The following is a 21,610-nucleotide window of genomic DNA, read 5'->3' as shown; positions in this document are numbered from 1 at the left end:
TCTTTAAATCCATAATTCTGTTATTTTTAACCATGGGTTGTTGTGGATTTTATTATTATTATTGTTGTTATTATTATTATTATTATTTAAATTCCTATCAAAGACTCTTGAAAGCAGTGGGGAGACTCCTCTCAGCTTTCACAACTTAGAATCAAGGCAGTTAAAAGTAGATGCCATGCTCCTCAAGATTTCTGCTGCAGTCTTTCCAAGGGAGTCCAAGTAGCAAAGTAAGACCATGTCTCTTCTATTACACTAAACATTTCCTTATGCTCAATGCTGGATTAGACCTGAGAGATCTCAGCTTGCTTCTGTTGTCCTCCAGGATGATGAGCACATGCATCCCCTCTGTGTTTCCCTTGGCTGGCTTGATAGCACAGAGATGGTCTGCTGCCCAGGAGAGACTTTGCACAGAGCTGTACAGTAGATGAGCAGCTCATTTCCAATAGGAAAATTTGTGTGGTGAAGAGAAAGATGCCCATGATACACAGGAGAGCAGTGAACCCAGTGTGGAGCCTTGTTGCAAGGGTTGTTCCTTCTTTTAATGCAAGTCAAGCCATTGCTAAACTGGAGCGTGCTGAATCAGAGACCAGCCTGAGTCAAGGAGCAGCTGCAAAGACATCTGCAGATCCATGGCTTTCAAATCACCTCTGCTGCAGCATGGGTGGACCAGGCCTGTTCTTCATCTTAGTGTTTTTGGGGTGTTTTATGCATTTTTTAGTTATGACTGCATGAAGAATGCACTGAGAGAATGATGGTGTCTCACAGCCCAGAGTGGGCAGAACCTCAGCACTGATCCTAGAGAAAGCAGTGGTGAATCCAGAGCTCCTCTATCCCCATGTGATGTGGCCAGCATCTGGCACCATGGAGAGGAACTTGTTAGAGGGGAAAGGGCCTAATGCTAATGCCCAGCTATCAGATAAAATCAAGTACCAAGAGATTGGCGATGCAGACAGATTCAAGAAAAACTGTTGAAAACAGATTGTTAGCCAGCCTTATGGATCTCAGCAAAGGACATGTTTTTCTTGCTGGAAGAGAGCCATGATGTAGAAATAGACTGAAATCAAGAAAGAGGGCTGCAGCCATAGCTTAGGCTGTATGTTTAAACATTTTCGCTGTCGGACCATCTGGGCCTGGAGCTAAATTTACCTACAAATTAATTTCAATGTTTCTCCTTCTTGAGAGGTGAAAGGTGCACTTGATACTTTATGCCAGGAGGAAAGCCAAAATAGATGTCCTGCGTCAGATCTTCCCAGTGTTGGACCTGTGTATGGTTTTGAATGCCGAGTCTGTCCACAAAACCTGCCTTGAAGCCCAGGCTAGGTACTCTGCGTGCACAATGCCCCCTCCACAGCCAATACAAAATCCTGAGTGGCATTCCTGCTCCCTGTAACTCCGTACAATGATTAGCAATGCAAATACACTCACATCTTTTCCTGCTATCATGCTGTTAGTGATTTATTTTTTGAACCGTAGCTGAAGGAAGATTGTTTCCATGACAAAAATACTTACGGGGGATCCAGAAAGTCTACTTTCTGAGTGAGCTCAGTCAAGTTTGCTTGATGATTCCCGCCCACCTGGATCCCAGGAGAAAGTCCCCAACCCAGATGAGGTCTGGCGAATCCCTAGAGATGAGGGAAGATTTGCTGTGGGCTTCTGATGCCCCACAGGGATCACGTAGGATGGGGACTGACAGATGCTGGGTGACAAAGTTGTGTTTTGCAACGCTGCAACTTTTGCAACCTTCCCCCACCAAAAGAGACACATGTGTCTAGCCCTGGGTTGGCCACTGGTGTGAAAAATGAGTCCACCACCCCAAATTTTAGGTGCCCAAGTCACTCCTTTAGGAGCTGGCTTACTGATTTCTCCTTTGCAAGGCAAATGGATGAAGACGGTTGTACCTCTTGCTTGTCAGAACTTAGACTTCCCTTTGGAGGCAATCCAGGACCTATGCTGCAGCATTTAGTTTTCAGGAGTCTCATTGGGTTCAGGGTAAACTAATGTCTCATCCTCTGTCTTTGTTGTTTCTCCTCTTAATGAAATTTTCCTATTTGATTTTTTTTTCTTGCAAACGGTTTCTCTAGTTTTCTTTAGAGAGAAAATTGTGAAAGCTGGACAATCACATTCCAGAGTAGTGGGGCTTTTATTCTGATCATAAAAACCCAACCTTTATTATTCTCCAATTACTGTCCATCAACTTTGGAAAGAGTAAAAGTAATTATATTTTGAGATTAGAGACATTCTCCAGAGACATGAAAGTAATAAAATTTAAATATTTTATAAATGTGATCTGTGATGGGTAGTGGTACAGAACTGATCTGATGGTTCAGTTTATCTATGAATTTTAGTGCCTTAAAAATCCCCACAGGGAAAGTCTTAAATGCTTCCATCCATCCCACATTATATATATATATCATCTGGATCAGAAAGACTTTCTTGGTAATAAAGCTCCTCTGTCTAGCTCACTCTGAGCTTGCTGCCTTCAGAGAGTTTATTTTTTAATGAATGGCATGAAAAACTCTTCCAAGGGCAAAACACATGAATGAGATTTATTAACCCTCCCTGTCACTCACAGTAGTGCTAATAATCCATAAGCCTTACATCATGCCTAACATCCCACGTAACAAATGCAGCTCTGGGAGATGAACAATAAATCCTATGTGTGGTTTGTTCCCTCCTCCTCTGCCTTGATGAGGAAGCCCCAGATTTGGTGCAGCTCTTTTCCAGCTACTCTGGTCCCTTCTTGCTTCCCACAGTGGCAGGGGGCTGACACTAGTCCTTCCCAAGGGAGTCCTCCTCCTCCAAAGCCATCAGTATTTGTCACTGTATTTGCAGTCAGGGTAGCGGTAGGTGAAACGGGAATCGCAAGACCGCAGAGGTTTCAGGAGTTCTGCTAACTTTGCAACCACCTCGTTGACACCCTGGTCATCATCGAGGCTGTCAGCACAGTGCTGCAGGAAGCTGTCAATCTTCTCCTGCACAGGCTGCTGGAATTTCCCCTTCAACAGCTTAGGCAGAAGCTCTTGACACACCATGACGAGGCTGTGCTTCTCTTTGATGGAGTTACAGGACACAAACGCAGACTGGCAGTCCGCAGTCAGACAGCTAAATATATCTTTGTACTCCTGTTGGTCACCAATCAGCTGGCTTCCTGTTAGAGACAATTAAACCAGTTCTTAGAAACACAGTAGCAAACCGTGGATCACCACGTATGTCCTCACCTCTGCGTTCACGTGGGGTTTATGGCTGTTGGAAGGATCCAGCTATCTTTCACCACAAAGTACTCTGTAGCTGTACGTGGGCCAGTTTTCTCTCTGGAGCCCTCAATACAGGGAAAGATGAAACTGATGGAGAGGGTCCAGAGGAGGGCCACAAAAATGGTCAGGGGGTTGGAGCACCTTGGCTATGAGGACAGGCTGAGGGAGCTGGGGTGGTTCAGCCTGGAGAAGAGGAGGCTCTGGGGAGACCTAATAGCAGTCTGCCAGTACCTGAAGGGGACCTACAGGAAGGATGGAGAGAGACTGTTTATAAGGGCCTGGGGTGACAGGACAAGGGGCAATGGCTTCAAAGTAGAGAAGGGCAGATTTAAATTGGATATCAGGAGAAAGCTCTTCACTATGAGGGTGGTGGAACATCGGAACAGGTTGCCCAGGGAGGTGGTTGAGGCCCCTTCCGTGGAGATACTCAAGGTGAGTCTCGACGAGGCTCTGGGGCAGCCTGATCTAGTTGGGGATGTCCCTGTTGGCTGTAGGGAGGTTGGACTGGATGACCTTTGGAGGTCCCTTCTGGCCTGGACCATTCTGTGATTCTATGATTCTCACTCCTGAAATATGTATGTTTTTCTGAATGACAGAGCTCTGCAGAACTGCCTGACAGAGGAGCTAGACAGGAGTCTGTCAAGTCAGACTGATGCGGAAAAAAACAAGCACTGTAGTATTGACCTAAAATGTGGAGTTTCCACAAAAACTGCCACAAATAGCCAAACCCATAATTTTTCCATGATACCCAAAATCACTGAATTGCAACAACAGCTAATCTAGCTGGAGTCATGTTAACGGTAATAGCTGTTGGGAAAAAAAACTCCATGAAACCCAGAGGAAAATTCTCTGACAGCTGCTTCTGAATATTCCCTATCTGCTCAGCCGAATATAGGAACTGAGCCAAAGGCCTTCTGAAAATTTGAACACTCAAAATGAGACTGTAAAATTATTGGAGGAATCATCTTTGATGAGCTCTGCTTCCAGGAGTAGGCCAATGTAACCTTTGAAAAGTAACCCTTGATTTTCTGTCAGAATGACCAAAGAGGGATTTTTCTTTTTTTTGTTATAATGGAAATAATTAGTATTAGTTAATGAGAAAAATGCACCTAGAAAGAGCCTGATGTACTTAAATATACCTCCATAAATGAAGTTATGAAATGACTACTTGCAAATGAAGTTATGAAATGACTACTTGTGTGGCAAAAGTTTAAAAACAGGTAATGTGGGAACTTTTCAAATGAGACTGTTCAGTGCCACACATGCTGAATGCTACTGCCAGCTATGGAGAGAGGCTGGCAGGATGTAAAAGCGCCCATGGCTGGTCACCAAACCACTGACTGCACAAACAAAATGCCTGCAGCCTTCCTGACTCAGAGCCAAGATGGCAGGAGCCACCGATGCTTTTGCTGTCAGTAAATCTCTCCATGGACTCGTCATTATCTTATTTAGGAAGCAATGTTCGGTTGATGAAGAGCAAAATCAGCATGGGAGCCAAGCGTAGCAGGTGAAAGATTTGTTTCTCCTGCCTCACTAAGCCCTCCTGCGACAGAAGCAAAGCCACGGAGCCTGCTGAGTACCTTCCTCCTTGTCGATGATGCCCAGCGTGCTGGCATCCCGGATGAACAGATGCCCGTTGCTAAACACGCCGAAGGTGCCAGCGTCCACGTGGGTGAAGTAGAAGAAGTAGTTGAGGTCGTTGGTGCCCATGGAGCGGAGGACGGCGAGAAGCTGGAGGGCCAGGTCGGCAGCCACCTCTGGGGCCGCATCATAGAAGTCACGAAGGGGCCGGGTGCTGGCGCTGACCACCAGCCGCCCACAGGAGCCCAGGTACCGAGGGAAGGGCCATCCCTCCACATCAGGGAAGATCTGCCAGGGAGAGCTGGAATGGGGGAGCTGCCTCTGCCCTCTACCCACTGCACTCTGCACATAGACCCAGCTCCCTCCCGAAGGCCTTGCAAGTGCCCCGGAAGGCCTCAAGCATCAGCACTGGTGTTGTGTTTTGCTTCCTAAAGCACCCCACTACCCTTCCTCACCCCAGCCTGCCCCAGAAGCTGGGAAAGGCTTCCTCTTCCCCTTCCCCTTTCCCCTTCCTCTTTCCCTTCCCCTTCCCCTTCCCCTTCCCCTCTTTCCCCTTCCCCTTCCCCTTCCCCTTCCCCTCTTTCCCCTTCCCCTTCCCCTTCCCCTTTCTCCCCTTCCCCTTCCCCTTTCCCTTTCCCTTCCCCTTCTTCACTTTCCCCTTCCTCCTTCCCCTTCCCCTTCCTTTTCCCCCTTCCCTTTCCCCCTTCCCTTTCCCCCTTCCCCTTTCTTTCTTCTTCACCCTTCCCTTCCCCCTCCCACTTCCCCTTCCCCTTTCCTTTCTCTTCTCATATTTCAAGACCTCTTCCATGAGGGAGACTACTAGAAAGTCCAAGATAATAATAGTTTTCAAATTTATGACAATTTTAGCCACAGAAGAGATAATTTTAGGTGTCACTAATCTTTAAGAACTGCCTGGCTGTTTCATAAGATACTTTGCAGTCTCAGGGAGGAAATGTGATGGGTGTGTGCTACAGTGGAGACACCAGGGCTGGGCATCAGCTTGTGGTAGCAGGGTAGTTACCCCAAGTGGAAACCAAACCACAAGACTGCTGAGCTGTACCAGCACAAAGCTTTCTGACTTTTACATTGCAAGCTGTCTGTCTCCCCAGCACTGCTAAGGTCCTGCTAAGGAGGGGGCTATGAATGCATCCAGTGTCATGTTTAAGGTCACTTCTCCCTTCTGCTCTGAAGGCATTTTGGGCACCAATGTAAAATGAAACCATTTCTTTTGGGCATGTTTTTCTCACCTCTGCAAGCTGTATTCCCATATCTTTACAGTGCTGAGAGTCACAGCCTTGTGCCTCAGTGAGCTGTGGCCTGGGTGGCTGACTGACCCCCAGGACTCGACTAGGGTACAAGTGCCACCTCCCCTCCCTGGGGCTGGGCAGACCTCTGTTCACTGCTGAGGGCAGCAGTGTCCTGGGGCAGGAAACAGCAGCTGCTGTATCTCTTCTTCATGGCATCTCAAAAGGTTGCAAGAAACTACAAAGAGGATTAAAGGTGGGGCCATTGTGGGTAAAGGTGAGGATAGTCCCCCACAGATGTGTAGGGAAAGAAAGAAGCCACATGCCAGGCACGCCAGCAGGGGATGAGGAGAGGGGTGAAAGGCCTCCCAGCTCTCTGCCTTCAAACTCAGAGCTCAGCAGTACTTGAGATACCACCAATGTCTCTGCAAAGCTTCACTTTGCCACAGAGCTAGCTACCAGCAAGAGGTAAATGGAAAAAAAACAGCACTGGCACTTGGAGCCTGGGAAATCAGTGCTCCCTGATTCCATGTTCAACCTCAGCGCTGCATCTTGGACCTCCCACACTGAAGTATGCTTTTTATTTTTTTATAAACAGCCTGAGATTTTAGGTAATGCATTACAATGCAAGCATAGCACTGTGAAGTATCAGGGATGTGTAAACCCCTGGCTTTCCCAGTCTGCTAGTGCAATCACTTCTCTGGGTTCTGATTTCTTTAAAATGCTGTGCATCTGTGTCTCTGCACAGCTTCACAGGCTGGTGCAACGACTACCTCAGGAGCCTGCCAGCACCAGCCATCCAATCTCACAGAAGAGAATCACTTTATGGAGGTTAAGGAGCTTGCCAAACGTGGCACCTACCTGTAACAAGATGGGATGTGAACTGACTGACAGGGTGTACAACAGGCGCAGCTTGTCCCTGTCAGTGAGGTGGTCCATGTAGATGCTGCCAGCGTCCGGCACCTCGGCATAGCGCCGCACTATCCTGTCCAGGAGACGCTGGGATGGGCAGCGCAGCATTGGGCTAGGCAGGCCCTAGTGAGAGGGAAAAACACAACAGAGGTGTTCATTTTACAGCTGGAGGTGTCGCAATGTGCTTGGCCCATGCCAGGGCTACAGGAACCCGTGTGCTGTGCGCACTGTGTCTCTGCCCCCTGCAACACAGTTGCTGGTGGGTACGGACACACAAGGGGATCTCTATGGCAAATCTCTCCTGGGAAAACCCCCACATCATCTAAAAATGTCTAACTCAGGTTTCCAAAATGACATCCAGTCCTCATGGCACAGCCACAGAGGCTGCAAACTCCATTTCCCACTCCGTGACAGCAGGCCTCCTCCCTCTACCTGGGTTTCCAGTCCTGGCACCCCAGCTTGCCGCTGGAGGCCTCTCTGTCGTAAAGGCAGTGAGTCACTTCCCTCCTTAAATAATGTCTTCAGATTGCTTTGCTGTTTGCTTAACCTGTGAGCAGCTTTCTTGGAAATGTTATTTGCTAAGATCAGTAAACATGCTTTAAAAGTGTCAACAAGGACTGTGTGTAGGCACAAGTACAGGATATATTCCCTTTCTGATAAACTGGCCCATTAACTAGCTAAACTAAATTTGAATAGCCAGTCCATATTTTTTTTCCTAAATACCAGCAACAAATAAAGAATTGTTGGGTTAATGCAGTCAACCATCACTCTATTTCACTTTTTAGCTTTGAAAGTTTGGCTTACAAAATTGTACAAACAATCTATGGCTAGGATAAGTGACATAAAAATTTATACCTCCCTAGTCAAAAAAAGACTTCTTATTTATTTATTTGTTTGTTTGTTTGTTTATTTTAGTCAGTCTTCCCTAATAGCCAAGCAGAACAGAGACTTGCCCATAGTGTCACAGAAATACTACCCTGCTATGCCTCTTCTGGGGAAGGGAATTAGCTTTTGGCTAAGCCTTTTTCTTCCAAATGATTCCAGTAGCCAAATTTACTCTTTCAGATTTGTTTATAATTTGAAGGCTGGGAGATGTGGTTCAGAGGAAATGACACTGGATCTCATGTTGCTCCCTGTCACTTTTCACAGTGAGAGCAAAGGTTTGACTCGGGATCTCCCCAAGCTCTTTGGTAATTATGAGGTAGGTCTCTCTCAGCCCTTCCTGTGCAAGCTGATCTTTTGGCATAAAGCACTTAATTATCCAGCCACAACAAAGAAATGAAGAAACTAAGAAAGAGATGGAAAGGGTCAGAGATAGAAGGAGGACTGGACTTCCCACATCCCTTCCTCTGCCTCCCTGCTGGCCACAGTGAGGTCCCAACTGCTTCCTCCTTGGCCATCAGTTGCATGAAACAAGCCTTGGATGCCAACAGCTGGTTGAAACTACCTGAGAAACTCAACCCCAACTGGAGTTTTGTTTCAAAACAACTGAAGAATCACATTTTTTTCCCCAAAAAGAAAAACAAATGTTAATAATTCTCCCCAGTCCTAGTGATATTCTTCTCTTCTGGTGTAGTGTCAAGGAAATATTTTTTCAACTAATTATCTAAAACCATAGAAGAGAGGGAGGGGAAAGGGACGGTTATGGATCTCTGCCTTACAGCACTTGCAGGCATGTTGTGGCTGACTCTGCCGCTTTCCCTTTGGAGAAGAAGTGAGAAAAAGTGATCAGAACAGAGCTATGTTAGAAGATAAATGGTGGGGAAAGATTCACAGCTCACTCTGTGTGCAAATATTTGCAGCCAAAGTTAGAAAGCCTTGCTGCCTCCAGGAGTTTGCAATGCAAAGCTGAGACCCTTTAGAGTCTGCAGTGGGAACAGAAATCAGGGTGGGAAAGAATGCATGGAAGTTGTAATTAGGACTTTTTCCAAGGTCAAAGCTCATCCTCTGAACACAGATGTGGTCATGTGCTGCACGCAGCGATCACAGCTGCTCCTTTCCTGAGGAACTGTTTCAGGCACACCAGTGGCAGTGCAGGAGCAGAGGAGCAGGGCTGGGTGCTGCCATATTTACTTCAACCATTAGTACAGCTTCCTATGATTTAATGGAGCCCTGTTGCACCAAAACTGGGCAGTGGAGCCTTGTGGTTTCAGCAGAGCTAATCAACACTGTAAAGTTCAGTACCTACCCTAATGCTGCCCTTCCAGCAGACTGCTGGAAATGTCACTGTAGTGGAGAAGGAGTCAGAGTTGTGAAACTGTCAGACAAAAACTGTTGATGGAAGAAAGCTTTGAAGAACACCTATGCAAAACCCTGGAGATAACTGATTAAGTCCTGTGCAGTGTCTTAGCACCCTGAAGAATAAGATCTGACAGAGAGCCTGACATAGTGTTTGTGACTGATATAAACATCTTCTTATTTATTTTGGTTAAATATCCATGGTTTTATATCTGATAATGAATAGTTCCTGCAAAGCCTACTTGCACTCTGCTGTGATTTTTCCCCCTACTGTACAATATGCAATGCATTGTAGACTCCCAGGTATACATATGTATGTGTGCCTGGTGCAGACACACTCAGAATTCACTCTGGCATAAAGACAACCTCTGGAGGACAGCTTCTCACTCTGCTTTCTCTTCAGCCAGCCCAAGAAAGAATAGGACAAAGCAGGAGCACAGCTGCCTCCTGCACCAGTCTGGGTGCAGCTTGCTGAATTAACCAGGTTTAGGGTGAACTTCAGGAACAGACACTTTGATGTAGATGTCAAAGCACATGCAGCTCTTAGCTGTCTGAATAAAAGGGTTCCATTCACCTTCAAAAGAAAGAAGCTAAGGAAGTCCTTTGAAGCTGTGGGGTTTGTCCCCACTGACAACAGGTTTACCAAAGCATGTCTCTGATGGTGAGGTATCAGGTCAAAGAGGCTGCACGTGGCTCTGGGAGCTCTGCAATGCTCACCCTTACCCAGGACAGACCAGTTGCCAGATCAGCAAGATACTGCCCATGTGCTGCAAGTGAAAAGATATGTACTGGACTTAGAGGCCAAATAACCATGGTGCAGGCACATCTGCTGAGGGCAGGAGGAGGTGCTGGTCAGTAGTTTCAAACAGTATTTCCTAGAGAGAGGGGCTGAAAATGGCTGCCTTTTCACCTTGGTACTGCTTTTTGTCTGCCTTCAGCAGACAGGCTGACAGAGTTGGGGTTGTTCAGTCTGGAGAAAAGAAGGCTCCAAGAAGACCTTATTGTGTCCTTCCAATATCGAAGGGAGCCTACAAGAAAGCTGGTGAGGGACTTTTTAGGGTTGTCAGGTAGTGACAGGACTAGGGGGAATGGATCCAAGCTAGAGGAGGGTAGACTTAGATGAGACATTAGAAAGAAGTTCTTCACCATGAGGGTGGTGAGACACTGGAACAGGTTGCCCAGGGAGGTGGTAGAAGCCTCATCCCTGGAGGTTTTTGCAGCCAGGCTGGATGTGGCTGTGAGCAACCTGATCTAGTGTGAGGTGTCCCTGCCCATGGCAAGTGGGTTGGAACTGGATGATCCTTGAGGTCCCTTCCAACCCTGACAATTCTGTGGCTCTGTCATGTTATAGGCTGTGCTTTGCAGGCAGGGCTGTAAATACACACTGTGGGCAGTCTGTGCTGAAACTAACTTTGCCTTACTGTTATTCTTCCCCTCCAACAGGAAAAACACACAGTGTGGATTGAGGTAATGAGCTCCCAGGCAAAGCAGCAGGTGGCTGGGGATACCACGCAGGCTGAGCCCTGGCTAAATCCTGCTCATCTCCGAGGTGGACTGGATTTTAACACCGAAGACTTTGCTGCTTGCAATAAAGATGTTCATTGTGGCGGGTGAAATAATCCCTGTGGCAGGCTGACAGTTGGGTCAGGCAGGGTAGGCAGTGTAAAGTGAAAAAACATTACTTCATGGCCTGTCATTTTGATTCAAGCACGTTAGGGTTTGCTGTAATTCTCTGCTCTATAAGACAAAATTACCTGAGCCCATTAGATTTCCTTAGTGCTGCTATATAGGAGAAACTGCAGGGAGGGGAGCACAGACACTGCTGGGTGACTGCAGCTTTGTGAAGCAGAGTGGGAATCCTGCTAGGCACCAAGAGTGGTGTGCTAAAATCCCTCTGAAAAATGAGGGAGGAATGGTGGTTGCGGGAAGGAGGGGGGTGGAAAGGCAGAAGAGCAGTGCTGCAGGTAAGTTTTTGCAGTGACATGTGGTACCCCCAAGAAACTTCCTCTGATGGCTCACATTGGGTTACCAACATGCTGGTTTGCTAGGTACAGGGCCAGGCTGGGGTGCAGGCAGTGGGGTTCCTGTGGCTTTCAGCTCTGAAGAGAGCAGGTGGGATGGGCAGAAAGGAAGGGGACCCCAGCTCTGCAGGGACCAGTGCCTTGGAAGGGTACACTTTGTCACCTGTGGTGACCCACACAATGGGCTTGGGGACTCCCTTGTGCAAAATCAGCCAGGCTGTATGATTAAAATGCTGCTGCTGCTGCAGGCTGTTTCTCAACTCAGACTGCTGTGAGACAAGCAGGCATTCTGCAGAGCAATAGCAATTCTGCTGAAATTTGGAGGTTTGGGGCCTGTGGTTTGCTATGATTCTCTTTTTATTCAAGCCTATATGCTGTTGGAAGGGTTTTGTATCACAGTTTAGGTTTCTCTGCTTGATTTACAGAAACAAGGAACCATGAAAACATGAATGGAGAAATCCTGAGACCAGTGTGAAAAAGGTCTGGGCCTCCCTGCAGCCTTCTGTGCCTCCTCCAACTGAAAAACTGCATGGATTGCTGAAATGTCCCAAGGGGTCTATCCCTCACAAGTCCCCCTAGGCTGGCTCACTTCACAGGCACCCTGGAGCATGGGTCACATCAGCTTTCTACTGCTGCACAGGGAAATTCAAGCACCCTAGAGAAACTGGATAGGTGCAAGGCCAGGACACCCCAGAGAAACTGGATAGGTGCAAGGTCAGGGCACCCCAGCCAAAGTCTCCACATGATGCTGTGTGTGCAACCTATGCAGCTCAGCTGGGAGTTTAGTTTCAGACAGGACAGGGTAGGAAAAACTCTATAGCACATCAAGAGCCTTTTAAGGAGAATAATTTGGGCTCAGCTGTTGACTTAACTTTGCAGCAGGTCTGAGACACTACAGAGCCACATTTCTCAAGTTACTTTTTCACCCAGCTCAGTAAATGTAAGTTTTAATCTCTTGACTCCTTCTCTTTCACGTAGCACTGCTGTGGGGGCAGCATAGTTTTGCACAAACCCCTTGGAGAATCCAGAAAGGCTGGTGGGCCTGACACCCAACTTGCCCTCCTACAGCTCCCTGTAGTGCTGCCTTGGAGGACAGTGGTGGCCAGCAGGTTCCTGGGAAGCTGCTTCCTGCAAGCCCACTTCTCTCTTGAAAAAGGGAGATTAATCCTTTTCCTCTCAGGGTCTTGTTTAGAGCATATCCAGCCTCCACTCTGGCCTGTGCCCCTTGCCAGTGGTTATCATAACCACTGTTGGGTATTTCCTGTTTGGATGGGATAGCGGGATGCATGTGCATTTGGGGAAGGAACTATTGCTCTCAGATGCAAGCCAGACACGTTTGTTTGCCTTGTAGTTGTGTCTGGTTGCTGGTGGCATTCTTCAGCACAGGCAGTGCTCAGATGCTGACTTCTTTCTGGACAGTTCTATGCCTCCATCCCTGCCTGTATGTCCATCTCCCATGCCATTGCCACCTGTCTACCTGGTGGCAGTGACATTCCCCTGGCATGCCTGTCTTGGCTTTGCCTGTGACACTGCAGGACTTTGACAGAAAGAGCAGCACCCTTCCTTGTGCCTGAGATCATCTGCTCTAGGTACCAGGCAGATGAGGAATCAAGGTTCTGGCTCTGGCAGCTCATGCTGCTGTCCCTGATGGCCACAAGCAGAGTCCAAGCTATCCCAGTCACTGGCCTGGGGCAAAATCACTTTCAAGGCATGGCCTACCTTAAGACGTGATGGAAAACCAGGAAAAAAACCCAGCAGAAATATCTTCACTCAAGCTGTTGTGTGTTGTGTGCATGGCTCTGTTTTCCCTGTGCCCAAAGCCAGCAGGTGCTATGGCTTTCCACAGGCCTTCAGCCTCAACCAGCACAAGGTGCCTGGAGCTGGTGCCCTCCTCACCAGAGACAAGCCCCAGCCCTGGCCAGGCTGTGCTGGGGAAGCTGGCCCTGGGTTGTGGTGCTTTTCTTCCCACTGGGGCCTCATTTTGCTTCTTTCTCACCTTGGGGCACACAGGGTTGTTCCCCCTCCACAGGCTGCTGGGGCATTGCCCAAAATTGCCCTCCGGCTGAAAAGTCACAGCCATGTCTCCTTCAGACCCGTTTTTCTCTCCCAAACCACATGGCACACCCCGGGGCACCCTATTCCCCCCGCCACCCCCTGCTGGTGTGGGGGATGGGGGGAGCACGGGGCACAGACCTGGACCAGGTCAGGAGTGAGGCGCTTGGCCCGCAGCCATTTCTGGAAGCGGTGTGTGCGGCGCAGGGCACGCTCCAGGCTGCAGGTCTTTGTCTTCAGCAGGGAGGTGCAGATGTGCTTGTCAGCCCGGTCGTGTTGGTACTTGGAGGTCAGCCGGGTGATGTCGACCAGCCGCCAGCTCTTGGCATCGTCGGTGTAGTTGCCTGAGTAGCTGAGCAGGTAGCTGGGGGGCAGCTTTAAATGAGAAGAAAGCCAGGTGTCAAACCTGCCAAACCAAAACAAGAGCCCCACAGAGAGCGGGTTAACAAGCCACACGAACACCCGCACAGTGCCAGCACCACCGCCGCAGTCACTCTGTTGTGCGCGGGCCCCACGGGCTTGCTGCCACCCCAGGGTAAAGGCTGAACAGCTCTGCATGGGTGGGGGAGTTTCAGGCTGTACCTTGAAAATTTTCCACAGATCTTGAACAGGAAGTAGTAGAATGTAAATAAATCACCATTGGATGTAAAAGGGAAAATAATGATAAGTTCTAAATAATCCCAGTGGACAGACTACTAACAAAGTTAGTTTGTATAAACTAACTTCCTCTCTTTTTGCTTCCTTCCTTCTAGCAGATACTAGCTCTGGCTTCTGCTGGCTTTGCTGACCTTGGCTGCATTGCTTTGTTGGGGCTAAGTATTAACAACTACTCTCTGCTCTTTCTCTTGTCCTGTGTACAGGGGGGTAGGGAAGGGAGCAGGGAGAGGGAAGCTATTAGTAGCCCCCTGGTTTGTCCAGGGGGGTTCTTGTGCTGTTTATAAATATTGTATATTTTGTACATATTCATTGCATTTCATATTTAGATTGTAGTTTTGCTTGTAAATACAGCTTCAATTGCTTCCACTGAGCTAGTCTGGCAATTTTGTGTTGGGGGGAATTTTTCAACCCACCACAATGGGTGGCCCTGGTTGCTGGGGTGAGGCAAGTGGGCTGAAGTTTTTGGCCAAGGAAACATGCTTTGGAAAAAACGTCTGTCTTTGAGTCCCACTTAAACCACCCCTTGTCATGAACAGTGCCATGAGGCACCCAAAGGGGTCTTTTGGACCACCTAGAGAGATGAGTGGAAAGGAGAGTGCTGCAGGGATTCAGTTCATAGGGAATCCCACGTGTTTTTAAATTGCCTTAATCCCAGAGAAAGGGGCCCAAAAGAGAAGTACTTGATGCTTAAAAGAATCCTGCAGAAAAAAAATCTCATGACAATGAATGTATTTGTGAATATCAAACCCGACCTTTTGCTTGGAGGTGGTGATGGCCTTACTTGGTAACGGACTCAACAGGTTCCTCCTAATGTCACTGGCTGTATTTTAACAGTTAGGATGAGTAACCTCCCTGGGCAGCAGCAGAGTTTGGGGTGTGATGGGGGGAACGTGTGCCCTGGGTGTGTGGTGCCACTTGTAGCCATGGAGATCTTGCACTGCTCTGCTCCCCCTATACAGGCACAGGAGGGGAGCATATGGGCCGGGTAATTAGGCTGTGATGATTTTTTTTTTTTGTTTGTTTCAGCAGCCCCCTCAGCCCTGCCTACACACACATCACACATGCAGGAGCTGAGGAGCCCAGTGTCTGTTTTCTAAGTATGTCTGTAACTCACTCTTGGAAAGAGGCTGAACTCTGACCTTTGGTTCGGCCAACGTTATGCATTCACTGCCCTTCAAACCTCCTGTCCTAAACTCCTTGCCCAAGTACCTAAGAAAGAACATCCTAAATTAATCACACCATAAATTAAAGCTGGTAGCTTTAGAAACAAGAGAGGCAAGAAGTTCCCTGCAGAATCAGCTAGCTGGAGCTGGATGAAAAGACATTAATATATCTGCAAGCTGAACTTCATCTTTTGACTCCCAGTTGGTAAATCAGCACAGAAAATATTTAGGAGGATTAGTTTCCTCTGATTTCAGGCAAATAACTGACTCAGTGATGCTAACCACCCTCCACAATCAGAGACTGACTGTCCTCCTCACAACCCCTCTTGGAGGCACTGCTTCACTCCCATTCACAGAATCACAGAATCACAGAACGTTAGAGTTTGGAAGAGACCTCCAGAGACTGAGTCCAACCTCCCTGCCCTTCCCCACCACAGACTCTGTGCAGCTGAGCTCCACTGTGGAGCGAGCATGTCTCCCCAGAATGCTGGTGCTTGCTTTGCTTTGGCTTTTGGCTCTAGCCACGTACCTCCTTTGAAAGATTTGTCTCAGAGGCACAGTCTAACCAGAGGTGGAGGAGCCTGCCCCCAGGGCAGGAGATATTGGCACTTCAGTTGTTCAGGCGTTTTGCCCAATATGAAATTGAAGCTTCCCCATGACTAGGACACCTGAGATGAAAATAAATACCTTGTTCATTTTGAGTTTTTTGTTTGTTTGTTTGGTTGGTTAGTTGCTTTTTAGTGAGGACTAGAGAGCAAAGAACAACTATGCCTCACTAGGATTTGTTGGGCATCATGTCGCCTTCCAATGCCTAATCTGCAATGTAAGTGCAATGTGCCAGGCACGTACAGGGAAGAGATGACTAAGGACTTTTCTTTTCTCTTTTCCTTTTCTTTTTTCTTTTCTTTTCTTTTCTTTTCTTTTCTTTTCTTTTCTTTTCTTTTCTTTTCTTTTCTTTTCTTTTCTTTTCTTTTCTTTTCTTTTCTTTTCTTTTCTTTTCTTTTCTTTTCTTTTCTTTTCTTTTCTTTTCTTTTCTTTTCTTTTCTTTTTTCTTTTCTTTTCTTTTCTCTTTTCTTTTCTTTTCTCTTTTCTTTCCTTTCCTCTCCTTTCCTCTCCTTTCTTCTTTTCTCTTTTCTTTTCTTTGTTTTCCCTTTTCTTTTCCCTTTTTCTTTTATTTTTCCTGTTTTTTATCTTCTCTTATTTTTATTTTCTTTTTTCTTTTCTCTTTTTCCTCCTTTCCTTCCTCCCCTTTTATTTCCCCTTCTTCCCCCCCCTTTTTTAATTCACTATTCTTTCCCCCCTCCGTTTTTCCCCCTTTCCCCTTTTCCCTTTCCTCTTTTCCCTTTCCCTTTTTGCTTCTCCATTCTCCCTCTTCCCTTTTCTTTTTCCTTTTCTTTCTTAATGTGCCTTGTGATTTGACTCCAGCATGCATGTTCAGGGGAGCCCACATCAGGCAGATACCAGGAAAGCACCACCTCCTGCATGCAAGCAGTTCATGGGTGTATGAAATCTGGGGCTGAGCACTAATCTGAGCGTGGATGGAGCAATTTCCTCTGCAAACCTCCTGGGGGAAAGCCACGTGGGCCTGGGAACTCGGCATGGGCTGCAGCAATTCTGTATTTGGCATAATTTCTGGGCAGCACAGCACTGGCCTGGCATGATTGCTAGATATTTTCAAGATTCATCATCAGGTTGTACTGTAACAATAATTCACTCTTGTATGAAGCCTTTTAGCTGAGGGCCTGAACGTGCCTTAATTAAGACTTTCAGTGAGATCTATGTGAATAACTGAGTCACAGACTACAGATTTTTTGATCAACTCAGAACTAAATGTTGAAGAAAATTAAACTAATTTCTCCCTTTTCCTGGATGAAATGAAGTATTTTGTTCCAACTAAAATAATTTTCTTTGCATTTGGAGCTTTACTTTTTATATATATATATATATAAATTATATATATATATATATATTTAATAAGTAAGTTAAGCCAAAACCAAGAAGAAAGTAATGCCATACAAAAACAAATCAAGTTGAAGTATTCCAGCTTTTTCAGACTTCCTTCCCATTAGTTTTTCTTTTGGGAAAGTTCATCACCAGAGTTGGCACAAGTCTGCAAATAGTTTTAGTCAGATTAGATTCACAGAGTTCTGAAAATCTAGTATCTTATGAAAACTTCTGCTGCACTCTGCTTTTGGGACAGTTGGCAGGCAGGTTTTTGTATTCTTTTTTACAGATGGATAAAGTTGGGCAAAGATAAGGGAAGTAAAGAACATTAGAGGACAAGGTGAGTCAACAGCCATTCTGGGAACAAAACCCACATCTTCTTACTAGTTGAGTGTGAATGCATGCTCCTGGAAATGATGGAGAATTAATGAAGCATGTTCTAATGAGGACTAATACAGAGTAGGACCAAGGGCCATCTACCTTTTCTGAACATAGCAGAACATACACTGGAGGAAATCAAAGGGCATAAGTGTCACTGAAATTTCCCCTGTTTAATCTTCCACATGCCAAAGAATCCTGCCTGCTCAAGAAGTCAAGCGGAGAACAAGTTTTACCCCTGCAAAGAAAAGTCTGAAGCTGACTGGCTGCTCAGGAGAGCATTTTGAAAAGCTACCCTTTCCAAAGCCCTCAGAGCAGAGCTGTGTGTTACCACTTATTTGTGTGCTCTACGAGTTTGTGGAAAGTTGGCTGTGGGCTCACAGGACAGGCAAAAAAGTGTATCTTTGGTTTAGGAAGCCCCTCTACCTTTCCTGAGGCAGAAGCATTGTGCTCTCACACGTTTGCAGCTCTGTACTCGCAGACCCGGCTCAGACCTTGTACACCTACCTCCCTTTTTTGATGTGCCCTGGAGGAAAGCCAGTGTGGGGGCCTCCTGCTTTTGCTCACGTAGCACCTCTTTCCCTTGCCCCAGTGCAGCATGCAGAGGCAGCTGCTCCCTGCAGAAGGCTACTGCTATTTTTACCATGTCCCCAGCCCCCCCAGTGGCTAAATGGGAGTAACTGAAATGGTGCACCTGCAACAAGCTGCACCTGAGGGAGCTGCTCTGTACCCAGAGGAAGGTCCTTAAAACCCCTGCACAACTGAATAGCAAAGGGCCACAGCAGACTAGGGAGCATGGCAGGAGCCAGCCCCCATGACATCCTGTTTCAGAGAATAAAATGTAGAGCAAGCTCATACCCTGAAGACAGCTCCAGCCCCTCCAGACCCACACCAGCCTGTGTCAGCCAGTTGAACACACTGATTGCAAATCCATCCTGTGCTTTGGGGCAAGAGCCTCGGCTGTAGAGGGAGAAATCCAGCACTGTTGGCCTGGCCTTTTTTAGTGCATCTGCATCTTATTGCATGCCCTGGCGTCATCCTTGGCACAAGCAAGGAGGGACAGAAAGCTAGGAGGGCAAAACGCTGAGGACTGGAATCCCCAGTGTGCCATGGCAAGGGATGTCTTGGCATAGCAATGTCACAGACTGCCTCCTTCTGGCAGCAGTAAGGGCAGGCTGGATGTTCAGTATTACAAGTCCATCCCAGACAAACCATTATGGTTTTACTATGCCACATTTTATAGGATAGTTTAAGATAAAAATGGTGATTTGTCCAATATTATACTACTTACATTGCAGCATTAAAAATACAATTTTACTGTAATCATTTCTTCTCCCTCAGGCTTTTATAACTACAAAAGAAAGTGCATATGGCTCTATAAATCATATCAGACCTAATAAACTCTTCCTCTGCCAAGCACTGCCTTTAACTTTCTCCTCAAAAACACTGGCAACATTTTCCCTGCTGTCATCAGATAGCTCTGCTTTTGAGCCTATACCTGAATGGATCAGCCTGATGACCCCTTGGACAGCATCTCATCAACTTCAAGGCAGATGTAATTTCTGCTTCTGCCTTCAAGTTCTCACAGAAATCTCCCAGAAGTGTACTAATAATTTAGTCCTGTCTATTCTCGAGCATACAGGTAACATGATGTGCAAAAGTCCTCATGCCTCAGGCAGGGTTAGATTGCTTTTGATCTTAGTTAATATGCACGTGGAGTTCTGCACATTTGTGTTGCTGCACCTGGTAGAAGATTATATAGCATGTTTATATGTTTGTAGTTAAGTCTGTTGGGAGTGTAAAAAACTAACCCCCAATTCGCCTTTACTCCATTGCTCATAATAAAATGTTTCCAGTACAAGCTGATTTCTTCCTTCCCTCTTCACTTCCCTCATCATCGCCTTGAATTGTTTCAGAGCAGAAAGTTGTGCCTTTTACTTTTGCTTTCAAATGACAATCTGATCAAGTTTATGTGGCTTTGAAAGTAAAGAGACAAAACACCAGCTTATAGACAGTAATTAAAATACCAGATACTGTAGTGGGTGCTAAGTTACTCTGCATTGTCATTCATTAAAGTAGTTGGAAACACTAACAGGCAATTTTCAAGTTACTATGCAGAATGCTTTAAAAATTACTGTGCTGAGTTTCTGACCTTATTTCTTCTTTAAAGAATTTCTTGCAAATGGATGTCCCAATGCAGGCGTTGCATTTATCAAGTCCCAGGAAAGTCCGGCCAAAAGTGTAGCTGGGTTTGACGTGGGGCGCAGACGGAGAAGGTGCTGCTGCTGTGGAAGGGTTACAGCTCAGAGCCAAAACCAGGAGCAGCATCAACGAACCTGCAACTCTGGAGCAAAGGCAACATATCCAGTGCCCCATCTACAATAGTGGAGAGCTCTGCCTTTTGCAAGTTGCCCCTCTCTATGCTTTCGGTCTCCTTTTGATGACCTCAGCCTGCAGCAGTGAGCCCCGAAACACAGCAAGACACACTGGGTGCAGGAGAACCTGACGCAGTCCCCATTCTGCCAGCTGGTCACTGGCTCTATTGGCTTGAGGTTTGGGTGGGAAAGATATGATGTAGGGTGGGGAGAAGGAAATACATGGAGGATGCAGATAACTTGGGTTGCCATGGTTACCTTTCCTTTACTTGGTGCAGCTGCTTCGGCCCCTGCTGACCCTCCCATCAGCCGACTTGGAAAACAACATGAAGAGGTGCTCATCTGCACTTTGTGCAGACAAATGAAGGATATCCTGCCACTGGAGAAAAGGGCATATGCAGGACACTTAGCTAAAACTGATTTGGAAGGAATAATAGTGTGGCAGAAATGCACATTTTACCAGAAGCCAGAGCCTCGGTGTTGCTTTATTCCTGGAGATTTGTGACGGTGTATTGCTTAACTTCTCAGATGCTTCCTTGGCTCAGTTTCCCCTTCTCACAGAAGCACTGAAAAGACCGTCCTGTGGAATCATCACCATTTTGTTTCTGGAAAATAGAGTTGCTTAGAAGTGATTGCACTGCAGTGTTTCATGCCATGGAAAGGAGGATAGCCTGAAGCTTTCCAAAACACCCAACTGACGTACCAGCTTGGCCTCTAAGCCACTCTTGAAAAATGAGGCTTTTCAGCAAGACTGGCCTGCTTCTCAATACCTTGTCCCAGTGGTCCTGGCACTAGAAAGAAGCTAGAGAAAGGGATGAGGGTTGATGTGGGAGTTTTGCCAGAAGTGTCTAATGTGCTTAGAAACTACAGTGATCACACCAGAAAGATGTTCTTATTAGGCCAAATACTTGAAAATGACGGAAACTGCTGGCTGCCTGTCCTGGCCTGGATGCTGGGTGCAGGACTACACCTTTCCTGGGCTGGAGTAGCTGGACATAGACACAGGCCCTGGCAGTCTGCTACAGACAACTACTCATGGCCAGGAAAGCAGATCTGGAAGGAGTGTTCTTTGCTGTACCTTGGCCCCAGACAGTACAGTCAGTAGGGTGCTGCTGTGGTGGTACCAGGATTTACTCCTCTCCCATCCCCAGCTGTCATGTTTTGATTGATTCAGGAGGCTCTCCTGGGCCATATTTCTCCACAGGAGCATTGAGGAGCAGACAGGCTTTGGATACTTCTCCCCAGCCACACACCATGTGGGCAAGCCATTCCCTATCACTTTTTTTTAATGGAAAGAAAAGGTGAACCATAGCCATCCTTTATTATCCTCTCTGGCATTTAACCCCACCTTGATGGGCCTAAGGAATGAATGAGCCACAGGGGTACATGCTGGAGGTTGTGATTGCTCTTAATTTTCCAGAAGGGCTGCTGCAGGAGGCCGGTTTTAACAGTGCAAGGCAGCTCTTCCAAGCACAGAGGCTCATTAGTTGTGGCAGTTGGGGGAGCTGGAGTCTCTCCTCAACTCCATACCCTTGTGGGAGGTTGCTTCATCTCCGGTGTGTCCCTGTGTGCAAAATGGAGATGGTGCCGTCAAAGGTTTGTGTACAGGGTGCAGCACAGACAGACAAGGATAACGAGCCCTGTTGAGAGGGAAGGGGGATGTAATGAACCCTGGCAGCACTGCAAACGAGAGGGGCTGAGTGGTGCTGGTATGACAATGAGTGCATTCAGCACAGAGCTCTGCATTACACCGTGTTCACATTTGGTCTTTACCCCAGTAAAAAACTCTTT

The 21,610-nt window shown here is 47.0% G+C and overlaps 1 protein-coding gene across 1 annotated transcript; it reads right to left on the bottom strand.

Moving 5' to 3' along the window:
- Nucleotides 1–2,654: 2,654 nt before the first annotated feature.
- DIPK2B (divergent protein kinase domain 2B) lies at nucleotides 2,655–19,882 on the bottom strand. Its single transcript, XM_054385753.1, has 5 exons — nucleotides 19,597–19,882; nucleotides 13,444–13,708; nucleotides 6,941–7,114; nucleotides 4,835–5,123; nucleotides 2,655–3,148 (listed from the first exon to the last, which is right to left on the bottom strand). Exons 1-5 carry the CDS (start codon nucleotides 19,818–19,820, stop codon nucleotides 2,808–2,810), a joined length of 1,293 nt encoding a protein of 430 aa, XP_054241728.1. The 5' UTR covers nucleotides 19,821–19,882; the 3' UTR covers nucleotides 2,655–2,807.
- Nucleotides 19,883–21,610: the final 1,728 nt, after the last annotated feature.

The sequence above is a fragment of the Indicator indicator genome, chromosome 1, assembly GCF_027791375.1.
Source record: "Indicator indicator isolate 239-I01 chromosome 1, UM_Iind_1.1, whole genome shotgun sequence".
Classification (NCBI taxonomy): domain Eukaryota; kingdom Metazoa; phylum Chordata; class Aves; order Piciformes; family Indicatoridae; genus Indicator; species Indicator indicator.
Note: the sequence above shows the minus strand (reverse complement) of the source record. Positions and strands in the feature narration are given on the sequence as shown.

Excerpts from the sequence above, each read along its gene's own strand:
- DIPK2B (XM_054385753.1), bottom strand. The coding sequence starts at position 19,820 with ATGGGGCACTGGATATGTTGCCTTTGCTCCAGAGTTGCAGGTTCGTTG. Across the intron at positions 7,115-13,443 it reads TCACTCCTGACCTGGTCCAG|GGCCTGCCTAGCCCAATGCT; the intron begins GTCTGTGCCCCG and ends CCCTCTCACTAG. Across the intron at positions 3,149-4,834 it reads CATCATCGACAAGGAGGAAG|GAAGCCAGCTGATTGGTGAC; the intron begins GTACTCAGCAGG and ends TGTCTCTAACAG.